Consider the following 12,472-nt stretch of genomic DNA (forward strand, 5'->3'; position numbering starts at 1 on the left):
CAGCACACCTCAGAGTATTCTGTCTGTAGTATAAGATCTCACCATCCAACTGAGACCCAGACAGCGTTGCTATATGGGGGTGATAAAGAGCCAATACATAAAGGTTTTACACCCATACTATCCAAAGCACTGTCCCTGAGAAGGCTGCTTTGCTCTCTCAGTTAATCACAGTTCCTGGGATTACACTATTAAACATCTCTAGGCTATCTGGGACAAACAATTCAAGACAGGCTCCCCAAGCCTAACTCCTGTACTTATTCATGGTTTGTAGTAGTGGAGTAGGTAACAGTTGAAATGTCAGTAAGTGACGCTTTTATGGTCAACGTTAGCCTTTTGTTGGAAGCACACTGGTGATGTAAAAATGTAGATCAAGAGTTAATGTAGCGTAGATCATCAGACCAAACTAGTTGAACTTCATACCATGCCAACCAGAGAACTGGGATGTCCAGGGAACTTTATAGTGCTTGAGCAAGCAGCTTCTGTGTGTTTAAACCATACAGTGGATTTGTGAAGTTTCTCTTTTGGCTTTACATTTACCTGACCTTTGGGAGTTGGAGTAGATAAGCTGAGGTGACCTTTGACCCTTCCATTACATTTACATTTACGTCATTTAGCAGACGCTCTTATCCAGAGTGACTTACAAATTGGTGCATTCACCTTATGATTTCCAGTGGAACAACCACTTTACAATAGTACATCTATATCTTTTTTTTGGGGGGGGGGGTTAGAAGGATTACTATATCCTATCCCAGGTATTCCTTAAAGTGGTGGGGTTTCAGGTGTCTCCGGAAGGTGGTGATTGACTCCGCTGTCCTGGCGTCGTGAGGGAGCTTGTTCCACCATTGGGGTGCCAGAGCAGCGAACAGTTTTGACTGGGCTGAGCGGGAACTGTGCCATTGAGCCTTATATGATTCCTTATTATTTTCAGTGCACCGTAAAGCTTTATTGTTTAACAGTTGAGCAGTGCATTAACAGTACCCTGAGAGTACAAAACATTAGGAACACCTGGTCTTTCCATGACAGACTGACCAGGTGAATCCAAGTGAAAGCTATGATCCCTTGTTGATGTCACTTGTTAAATCCACTTCAATCAGTATAGATGAAGGGGAGGAGACAGGTTAAAGAAGGATTTTTAAGCATTGATACAATTGAGACATGGATTGTGTACATGTGCCATTCAGAGGGTTAATAGGCAAGACAAAATATTTGAGTGCCTTTGAACAGGGTATGGTAGTAGGTGCCAGGCGCACCGGTTTGTGTCAAGAACGGCAACGCTGCTGGGTTTTTCACGCTCAACAATTTGCCGTGTGTATCGAGAATGGTCCACAACTCAAAGGACATCAGCCGACCTGACACAACTGTGGGAAGCATTGGAGTCAACATGGGCCGGCATTCCTGTGGAACGCTTTTGACGTCTTGTAGAGTCCATGGCCACCGACAAATTGAGGCTGTTCTGAGGGCAAAAGGGGATGTAACTCAATATTAGGAAGTTGTTCCTAATCTTTTGTACACTCGGTGTATATTATCCCTCCATAAACAGTTCCCAAAGTCACCAGCAGGTGTCAGTCATTGCTTTGTGTGTTATTTTGCTGCACACAGGTCTATTAATTCAAATAACATTTTATTTGTCACATGCTTCGTAAACAATAGGTGTAGACTAACAGTGAACTGCTTACTTACAGGTTCTTTTCCAACAATGCAGAATTAAAGATAATGCAAAAAAATTGAAATAGTGACACTAGGAATAAATAAATATACAGTGAATAACGAATAACAATAATGAGCAAAAATAGCATGGCTATATACAGGAAGTACCAATACCGGGTCGAAGTGCAGGGAGTACGAGGTAATTGAGGTAGCTATGTGTGTATATATAGGTAGGGGTAATGTGACTAGGCAACAGGATAGATAATAGACAGAGCTGTAGCAGCAGTGTATGTGGTGAGTGTAAAAGTGTGTGTGTGTGTGTGTGTGTGTGTGTGTGTGTGTGTGTGTGTGTGTGTGTGTGTGTGTGTGTGTGTGTGTGTGTGTGTGTGTAAGTATGTGTGAGTGTGTGGGTAGAGTCCAGTGTGTTTGCATAGAGTCAGTGAAAGAGAGCTAGTGCAAAAAAAGGTGAATGCAGGTAGTCCGGGTAGCCATTTGATTAGCTATTTAGCAGTCTTGTTTAGCAGTCTCATGGCTTGGTGGTGGAAGCTGTTCATGGTCCTGTTGGTTCTAGACTTGGTGTATCGGTACCGCTTGCCGTGCACTGACAGAGAGTCTATGACTTGGGTGGCTGGAGTGTTTGAAAGCACATTGGGCCTACCTCTGAAACACCGTCATATAGAGGTCCTGGATGGCAGGGAGCTCGTCTCCAGTAATGTACTGGGCCGCACTCACCACCAATGTTCCCTCAATTATTGGGGCACTGAGCAAATCTTTAGGTCTTGTTAGTGGAAACTTGAATGTTGTGAGAATTTTGCGCAACTTCCGGCGCACGTTTACAGTGAACACTGAGGCTGTAGCCTTAGAGTATAATGAGTATAATGTTGGCCTACCAACAAAACCAATGGAGCACAACCCATAACATTTTTTCACATGGAAATAGCTTTTGATTTCTATGATATAGCCTTTTTTGAAAGACCGCTCGTGGGCTACCTGCGCCAATAAAATTGTACTCCGTTGCGCTCAGGCTCTGCCTACAACAAAATCAAGACTCAATCTTGGAAAGTTAGATTTGTTTTAGTTTGTTGCATTGAAAAGGGCTGGTATAATGTCGTTTTTTTTCTGATATAAAACTTCTATATAGTGCAAACTAATGGGGCGAACTCAGTGAAGTTCAATCTCTTGCGTTTCTGCACGGCCTGGCATTTCTTCTGCGAGGCAGTCCTGGAGGAGGTTTTCAGATGAACCAAGGAGGAGGGCAGATGAGAACAGCAGGCCAGCAGAGCAATTAGAACAGCAGCAATCAGGGGCAAATGGTAAGAAGAGGATGATTTAGGTGACCCAAAACAGCTTAGAGGGAACATTGCTGGTGGAAAAAGTATCCAGTTGTGATACTTGAGTAAAAGTATAGATGCCTTAATAGAAAGTTACTCATGTAAAAGTCACCCAGTAAAATACAACTTGAGTAAAAGTATTTGGTTCTAAATATACTTAAGTATCAAAAGTAAAAGTATAAATAATTTCAAATTCCTTATATTAAGCAAAGCAGACGGCACCATTTTGATGTTTAAAACATTTACGGATAGCCAGGGGCAGACTCCAACACTCAGACATCATTTACAAATGATGCATTTGTGTTTAGTGAGTTCGCCAGATCAGAAGCAGTAGGGATGACCATGTGTTCTCTTGATAAGTGCATGAGTTGGACCATTTTCCTGTCCTACTAAGCATTCAAAATGTAACTTTTGTACTTTTGGGTGTAAGGGATGTATGGAGTAAAAAGTACATTATTTTCTTTAGGAATGTAGTGAAGTAAAAGTTTTCAAAAAAATGTAAAGTACAGATACCAAACAAAACTACTTCAGTAGTACTTTAAAGTATTTTTACTTAAGTACTTCACACCACTGCTCACCACCCTGCTCAGGTAAAGTTCTGAGACATGGGATTTGTGTTATTGTCAACCTATACTGCTGCTGTCTCACACATATACATATGTAATTTACATATCTCTTTCCAGAGTGTGGGTGCTAGGCTTGTGATTGTGATTTAGATGTAGGCTAGCGCGTTTAATCTTGAATCTTGTTCTGGAGGCAGCTCTGCAGAGTGGTCACTAGCTGGCACAGCCACGAAGTCATTTTTTACAATATAGCCAATTTTGACTTTGCAGCTGGCCTATCTAAGGGGAAATCACTCATGTCTGCCTCCAGGACAAGACTCATGACAATAAACGTCAACCTGTGATTTAGATACAATAAGCCCAATTGGCTGCTGATCTGATTTGGAATAGCACTTTGTGGAGATGAGCAGGAGAGGAAAGGAAAGGAGCTGAGAGGGAGGGGAGGAGAGCAGCTGAGAGGAGAGGAGGAAAAACTTAGAGTAGAGGACTGGAGGAGAGAAGAGAAGCTGAGGAGTTCAAGGGCATTGCAGGCAGCGATCAAACGAAGAAGGATGGCTGTGCTGTAAGGGAGAAGGATGGTTGCAGTTAGCTTGATTTAGGAACATAAGGGATCCATTGACAGCATGCAGTAGATGTTCTTTTTAAAGGAGGGAGAACCATCATTTCATGTTCGATTGGCATCTTTTTTAACCATATGCTCTGGAGGGTAAACGTTGTTCAGTTTGGAGCTCATTTCTGAGAATCAAAGGGAGTGAGTTGTGAGATTGAAACACCTTCCTGTTGTCAGAGCTGTTCTCTAGTCTAGTTCAGGGAAAAATACCTAAGGAGAATCTGTGTGTCAGTCAGAATATCTGAAAAGAGGCCAGGGCAGGAGAGGAGGAGGAAAGACATTACAGTGGTCACTGATTTAAACAGAGGTCAGAGCAGAGCAGCATTGATGATAACTCTCCAATCAAAGCAGGTTAAGGTAGCTGTCTGAAAGCCAATTAATCTTAATTTTTACCATTTTTTTCATGTGTTGAAAACAGTAACTCCCCTCAATGTACTCTGAACATTTCATGACTCTAGGATCAAGAAAATATGTTAAAAGCCTCTGAAGTTTCAAAATGGTATGTTATTGGTAAAATATGGCAGTTTTTTTCTGTTTTGGAGATAAAAGGTTTTCATCAGACTGCGACGTTATGCTCTTCAGTTAGACAAATGTTTACAAATACATAGAACACTGATGAAAAGCTCCCTGTCTCTTAAAGATCTCTTCATTTCTCATTGATTGGCCACACACACACACATACACACGCACAGCCATGACCCATTGTGCCAATGATACTGCGATGGCTCTTCTGATTATGCCATCCTCTGACATGTTAGATTGGAGTGGGTATCCGGCAGTGGCAGTAGTATTACCTCTCACACTATGACAGGTTAAGCAACATGAGCATACTGTATATCTAACTGACTGACTTTCTTCCTCGCTGGGCTGGCTTGGTCTCAGAGCAATGAGACTCTCTCTGACAGGGTTCATCAATACACATTAAGTTAATCATCTCTCGTAGAACGACCGCCCTCCCTCCTGTCCCCCTCTCTTCCACTCCTCTTCTCCTTCTCCCTCCCCTCTTCCACTCCTCTTCTCCTTCTCCCTCCACTCTTCCACTCCTCTTCTCCTTCTCCCTCCACTCTTCCACTCCTCTTCTCCTTCTCCCTCCCCTCTTCCACTCCTCTTCTCCTCTCCCTCCCCTCTTCCACTCCTCTTCTCCTTCTCCCTCCACTCTTCCACTCCTCTTCTCCTTCTCCCTCCACTCTTCCACACCCCAGAATCATCAAGCATGAATTGATTAATCCTCCCTTTATCTGAGAATTTTATTAGCAGTCTCCTGTCTCCTCCATCTATCTGAAGACCTTTATATTATGTTGATTGCTTCAGTTGAGGCCGAGGTCACATTTCATATTAGGTCACATTTCATATTAGGCCACACAGTGATAAGGTCACGCAGATGGTATTTAGAAGGTATATCCCTTGAGACTGAATGATCTCGATCAGAATCCTTCAGATATCCATGTATCAAATCTAGTGTGTTAAATCAGATATCATGTCTAATGAAAATTAGTTTCAGTTAGATACAGTACTCGTAGTCTTGTACCGATCACCATTGATTGAGGATTTGGAATTCTCCAAGGGTCAGTTTTCAGGATGGGATGTCATCAAGCATAGCGGATGGAACATAGATCTTTGGAACAGCGGGCACCATAAATAATTTCATAATTTTGATAATTCTGTTTGGCTTTAATGGAATGAGTGATCACAGTGCGAGAGGGAGCGAAAGAGTGGGAGAGGGAGGGGGCGAGATGGAGAGGGAGTGGAGGAGGGAGAGAAATGGGAGGAAGGTGGAAAGTGGAGGGAGAGGAGAGAGGGAGGGAGAGAGACCGAAGAGAAGTGAGGGAGACTGTTGTAGTGTAGAAGACAGAGGGAGGGGGAGGGAGGGGAGGGAGGGGTGGGGTTAAGAGTTGTTTGAGAAGATCTCAGGAGGAAGTAAGGGATAAAGACACTTCCATCAATCTGGCTTGTCAGCGTTGGCGGTTCTGTCATCTGCCATGAGCAGCTCTTGTTTTAGCTGTTTTGGTTTGCGCTGCTCTGCTTTGAACTGTCAAGGCAGACGGTGGCAGACTGTCTGAGAGTTGCTCATTTTTCTCGATCTGTATCCACTTCTCTCTCTTTTTCTAAGCTCAATCCTTCTCTCTCTCTCTCTCTCTCTCTCTCTCTCTCTCTCTCTCTCTCTCTCTCTGCTGTGTGATCTCAGACAGGGCAGACTGAACCTTCTCTTTACAGAGCTGAGCTCACAGACAATTAATCAGCACAGCAGTGTTCTGTTCTCCCTGGCCACTCAGACCTCAGACACACTGGGCTGGCTGGGCACATGGGACTCAGAGTTACTGAACATTAAGAAGGAAATGTGGGACCACTTATTGTATGTTCATAAATCATCTAATGATGTTTTCTATCGTTCTGAATGAAAAATACTGAGAGCTTATAACATGTACAAGCCATGTACAATAACATTTATCTGGTTCCACTGTTTGCCTATGCATGATGTGACATTAATGTTTCATGTTTCTCCCTGTCCTCTCCTCTCTGCAGGTTAATACACGGTGGTCAGCTGTTGAATGGTTTGGCCGGACCAACAATAATGAGCGCTGGACCCCTCCTCTCCACCACATGGTTCGCTCCAGACCAGAGAGCCACGGCCACCGCTGTCGCCTCATTGGTCAGCTATCTGGGGGCGGCGTGCTCCTTCATTGTCGGCCCGCTGCTTGTGCCCGCCCCTAACGACACCACCAGTGTCATGGTGGCCCGAGCTGTTGTCTCGACAGACACCCAGATCAATCACATACGAGACAGGATTCAGCTGGTTTTGTATGCAGGTACTGATGTTATGACTTATGTAGCTGTTATAAAGGCTTTATGAATGCGTACGTAAGGGGGCTTGCAGTAAAGTGTTACCCAGATACACAAGTCATCATTACCCTGCAGGAATCAATAACAGACCATCTCTGGTCTGGATCTTGTCTAGGGAGAGATTCAAAGTGATCTGAGTCTGTGTCATCACACGAATACCAGTCTCAAATGTTTCAACAATGTACTATTCAGAACAGAACGGGCTGCCATAAAAAGATGGGGGCTTGGACTGGTCTGCTTAACTGATTCATAAAATTAAAGCATTTAATGAAATAAAAATATATTATCTGCCCACAATGGTGCATTGAAGCTATGGCTTTGTGTTAACCTAAGGGCGTATTCATATTACATTTAAATGGACAAAACGGACACATTTTCTGAACCGAGCTCTAGAGGTCATAGGGAAATTAATTTCGAGTCAGAAAGCATTTAGAGGGAATTAAATTCCTTGACGTTTTCCTTCTGCTTCTCTGAGGAGAATAAATTCTACACCTCCATACACACACTACAGAAAAGCAGCAGTCAACCCTTGTGCCAAATGAAAAGGCTGATGTCTTTTTTGGGTTGAAAAAACTAATGTGAGCTGTGTTGCTCTAGCCGGCCAGTAAAAATGCAGCTGCTGTCCAACCAATCTGCACATTATGACAAGAAAAAACATGATTTATGATTCTGGTGGTACTTTTTGGGAAATAGATTGTCTGAAAATGCTATAACTTTTCCAAGAGAGATGTGTCCGATTTGGTTGCCCATGCCAAGCCATGCCAGGCCATGCCAGGCCATGCCAGGCCAGGCCCAGTGAAAAGGGTTTGGGGATTTAGTAGCTTGTTTGGAAGCCAGGGCTGTGAAGGCAGGCTAACAGAGTGTGTGAAATGTCAGAATAATAGTTGAGAATGATTTATTTCAGCTTTTATTTCTTTCATCACATGCACATGTGGGTCAGAAGTTTACATGCACTCAATTAGTATTTGGTAGCATTGCCTTTAAATTGTTTAACTTGGGTCAAATGTTTCGGGTAGCCTTCCACAAGCTTCCCACAATAAGTTGGGTGAATTTTGGCCCATTCCTCCTGACAGAGCTGGTGTAACTGAGTCAGGTTTGTAGGCCTCCTTGCTCGCACACACTTTTTCAGTTCTGCCCACACATTTTCTAGGCTTGAGGTCAAGGCTTTGTGATGGCCCCCCCAGTACCTTGACTTTGTTGTCCTTAAGCCATTTTGACACAACTTTGGAAGTATGCTTGGGGTCATTTTCCATTTGGAAGACCCATTTGCGACCAAGCTTTAACTTCCTAACTGATGTCTTGAGATGTTGCTTCAATATATGCACATCATTTTCCTGCCTCATGATGCCATCTATTTTGTTTAGTGCACCAGTCCCTCCTGCAGCAAAGCACCCCCATGTTTGATGCTGCCACCCCGTGCTTCAAGATTGGGATGATGTTCTTCGGCTTGCAAGCCTCCCCCTTTTCCCTCGAAACATAATGATGGTCATTATGGCCAAACAGTTCTATTTTTGTTTCATCAGACCAGAGGACATTTCTCCAAAAAGTATGATCTTTGTCCCCATGTGCAGTTGCAAACCGTAGTATGGCGGTTTTGGAGCAGTGGCTTCTTCCTTGCTGAGCGGCCTTTCAGGTTATGTCAATGTAGGACTCGTTTTACTGTGTATATAGATACTTTTGTACCTGTTTCCTCCAGCATCTTCACAAGGTCCTTTGCTGTTGTTCTGGGATTGATTTGCACTTTTTGCACCAAAGTACGTTCATCTCTAGGAGACAGAATGCGTCCCCTTCCTGAGTGGTATGATGGCTGCGTGGTCCCCATGGTGTTTATACTTGCGTACTATTGTTTGTACAGATGAACGTGGTACCTTCAGGCATTTGGAAATTGCTCCCAAGGATGAACCAGACTTGTGGAGGTCTCCAATTTTTTTTCTGAGGTCTTGGCTGATTTCTTTAGATTTTCCCATGATGTCAAGCAAAGAGGCACTGAGTTTGAAGGTAGGCCTTGAAATACAGTCACAGGTACAACTCCAATTGACTGAAATGATGTCAATTTTCTGGAATTTTCCAAGCTGTTTAAAGGCACAGTCAACTTAGTGTATGTAAACCTCTGACCCACTGGAATTGTGGTACAGAAAATTATAAGTGAAATAGTCTGTCTGTAAACAATTGTTGGAAAAATTACTTGTCATGCACACAGTAGATGTCCTAACCGACTTGTCAAAACTGTAGTTTGTTAACAAGAAATGTGTGGAGTGGTTGAAAAACGAGTTTTAATGACTCCAACCTAAGTGTATGTAAACTTCCGACGTCAACTGTAGCTCTGCGTGGAATGGGTTTGTTACTGACACATTGACTGAGTTCAGGTCATTAGGAGGCTAATAATAACCCTTATCTTTGACCTTAAGGTTAATAACCCACTGATCTGTCTTTCTCCCTCCTGCCATGTAGAGTTTGGTATGGTGGCGTTGCTGTTTGCTGCGGTGCTGTGCTACTTCCCCTCCCGGCCCCCCATACCTCCCAGTGTAGCCGCTGCCAGCCAGAGACTCCGCTACAGCAGCAGCATCTGCAGACTACTCAGGTATGTGCTGTCTGGTCCTTTGACATCATCACACACCAACACTAAAAGCAGCAATTCATATTACTTTACTTTACTGACAGGCAATGCATCGTACAGCAATGTAGAAAGCATATTGATGTAGTTTTAGAAAACCACTCGGAATAGAGCAGCATGCTGAGAGCACATGTCATGAACCTGAATCAATTGAGTGATCTGCAATTAAGTTGTATGATGCCTTCAATCACATTTATTTATAAAGCACTTTTTACATCAGCAGATGTCACAAAGTGCTATACAGAAACCCAGTCTAAAACCCCAAACAGGAAACAATGCAGATGTAGAAGCACGGTGGCTATGAAAAATTCCCTAGAATGGCAGGAACCTAGGAAGAAACCTAGAGCGGAACCAGGCTCTGAGGGGTGGCCAGTCCTCTTCTGGCTGTGCAGGGTGGAGATTATGTACATGGCCATTAAGGCCAGATTATTCTTCAAGATGCCTCGAAATTATTTGGCCTTTATCACAATCGTCATCTTTCATCACAATCGTCATGAAAGAGCCTAGGGTTGGTGTGTCCTCTTTGTTGCCTTTGTTGCCTTTTAAATTTGAGGTGAGGAAGGAATGAATCGGTCGGTGTGAGTAGTGGTGATAGAGAATCTTAATGAAGGGGTCTTGTTGCTCTGCCACTTGCCATCTGTTTGGGCCGCTAGTTAATGTACATCAAATACATATCATCTCTCCCCCTAGATCAATTACACTGCCTTAAGGTGCCTCTGGCATTCCCCTGGCATTCCACTGTCATTCCCCTGGCATTCCCTGCATTCCCTGGCATTCCACTGTCATTCCCCTGGCATTCCCCTGGCATTTCACTGGCCATGCTTAATAAATACATCAGAATCATCACCTCTTCATCCATACACAGCCAGGGTCTTCTGGGGTCCATGGTCCTGTAACATACTGTACTCATACAGCCAGGGTCCTCTGGAGTCTGTGGTCCTGTAACATACTGTACTCATACAGCCAGGGTCCTCTGGAGTCTGTGGTCCTGTAACATACTGTACTCATACAGCCAGGGTCTTCTGGAGTCTGTGGTCCTGTAACATACTGTACTCATACAGCCAGGGTCCTCTGGAGTCTGTGGTCCTGTAACATACTGTACTCATACAGCCAGGGTCTTCTGGAGTCTGTGGTCCTGTAACATACTGTACTCATACAGCCAGGGTCCTCTGGAGTCTGTGGTCCTGTAACATACTGTACTCATACAGCCAGGGTCTTCTGGAGTCTGTGGTCCTGTAACATACTGTACTCATACAGCCAGGGTCCTCTGGAGTCTGTGGTCCTGTAACATACTGTACTCATACAGCCAGGGTCCTCTGGAGTCTGTGGTCCTGTAACATACTGTACTCATACAGCCAGGGTCTTCTGGAGTCTGTGGTCCTGTAACATACTGTACTCATACAGCCAGGGTCTTCTGGAGTCTGTGGTCCTGTAACATACTGTACTCATACAGCCAGGGTCCTCTGGAGTCTGTGGTCCTGTAACATACTGTACTCATACAGCCAGGGTCCTCTGGAGTCTGTGGTCCTGTAACATACTGTACTCATACAGCCAGGGTCCTCTGGAGTCTGTGGTCCTGTAACATACTGTACTCATACAGCCAGGGTCCTCTGGAGTCTGTGGTCCTGTAACATACTGTACTCATACAGCCAGGGTCCTCTGGAGTCTGTGGTCCTGTAACATACTGTACTCATACAGCCAGGGTCCTCTGGAGTCTGTGGTCCTGTAACATACTGTACTCATACAGCCAGGGTCTTCTGGAGTCTGTGGTCTTGTAACATAGTGTACTCATACAGCCAGGGTCCTCTGGAGTCTGTGGTCCTGTAACATACTGTACTCATACAGCCAGGGTCCTCTGGAGTCTGTGGTCCTGTAACATACTGTACTCATACAGCCAGGGTCCTCTGGAGTCTGTGGTCCTGTAAGATACTGTACTCATACAGCCAGGGTCTTCTGGAGTCTGTAACATACTCATACAGCATTCAGAATGCACTGTCCTCCTAGCCTTGCATCACACACACACACTGAGAGCTGGGGGAAATGGTGCTGTTTTTAGATGGGAGCTAGAGCACTCATTGCCATCCGCGGATTCTGTTCCTGTGGTGCGTATCCTGTCTGGTTGTGGTGGAATGGAATGGGCCGAGGAATGATGGCCTGTGGGTTGTGGGACTGGGATGAAGCGCTGGGCCGTGGACAGCCAGTGAGCAAGCGGGTTGGCTGCTTGGCTCTCTGTAACTCCCTACAGTCAGCCCCTCCAGCCAGGCAGATTTCTCTTTCTCTCTCTAGTTCTTACTGACTCTCACTGATGATAAACAATAACAAACTAAGCTGCTAAGCACAGAGCTTCAAGAGAGGTCATAAACCCAGTGTACACACTGTCTGACACATACACACGCACACACTTTGTCTGAACTGCCCCATTGGGACTGTAATGCGATCTGGAGTCCCACTGATAAGCAGCCTTCCAGCGGCCAGTCTGAACTGTATCACACTCAAGCAGCATCAGTGGCTGTCTGGTTGCTGGGAGTTCTACTGTACAGAAGGATTGTGGACAGAAGGAAGGGAAAAAATTGGGCCTTGACTATCTAAGTTCCACTCGTCAAAGAAAGATGGACCTGGGTTAGCAGCAACATTCTATTTTCTAAAGTTTGCTAGGTTTTCTAAGCCAGTATCCTAAGCCACCGTTTTTGCCCCTTCCTTCCATTCTGTTGTGCCAGACAGAGATAGTTTGAACCGTAGTAAATGATAAGTTCGCCCAGCCGTTCCCTTCCGCTGCAGAGCCTAATCACAACACAGGTCTGGTCAAAAGTAGTGCACTATATAGGGAATAGGGTGCCATTTGGGACGTTCCCCAGCTCTCCACACA

At 44.6% G+C, this 12,472-nt stretch overlaps 1 protein-coding gene across 1 annotated transcript in view; it reads left to right on the forward strand.

Annotated features, from left to right (window-relative positions):
* slc49a4 (solute carrier family 49 member 4) overlaps nucleotides 1-12,472 on the forward strand; it is a 70,976-nt gene that overhangs the window by 14,356 nt on the left and 44,148 nt on the right. Inside the window, exons 3-4 of the mRNA XM_014165388.2 lie at nucleotides 6,675-6,958; nucleotides 9,444-9,573. Coding sequence (XP_014020863.1) covers nucleotides 6,675-6,958; nucleotides 9,444-9,573 — 414 coding nt within the window. The remainder of the gene's footprint in view (nucleotides 1-6,674; nucleotides 6,959-9,443; nucleotides 9,574-12,472) is intronic.

The sequence above is a fragment of the Salmo salar genome, chromosome ssa21 (assembly GCF_905237065.1).
Source record: "Salmo salar chromosome ssa21, Ssal_v3.1, whole genome shotgun sequence".
NCBI lineage: Eukaryota > Metazoa > Chordata > Actinopteri > Salmoniformes > Salmonidae > Salmo > Salmo salar.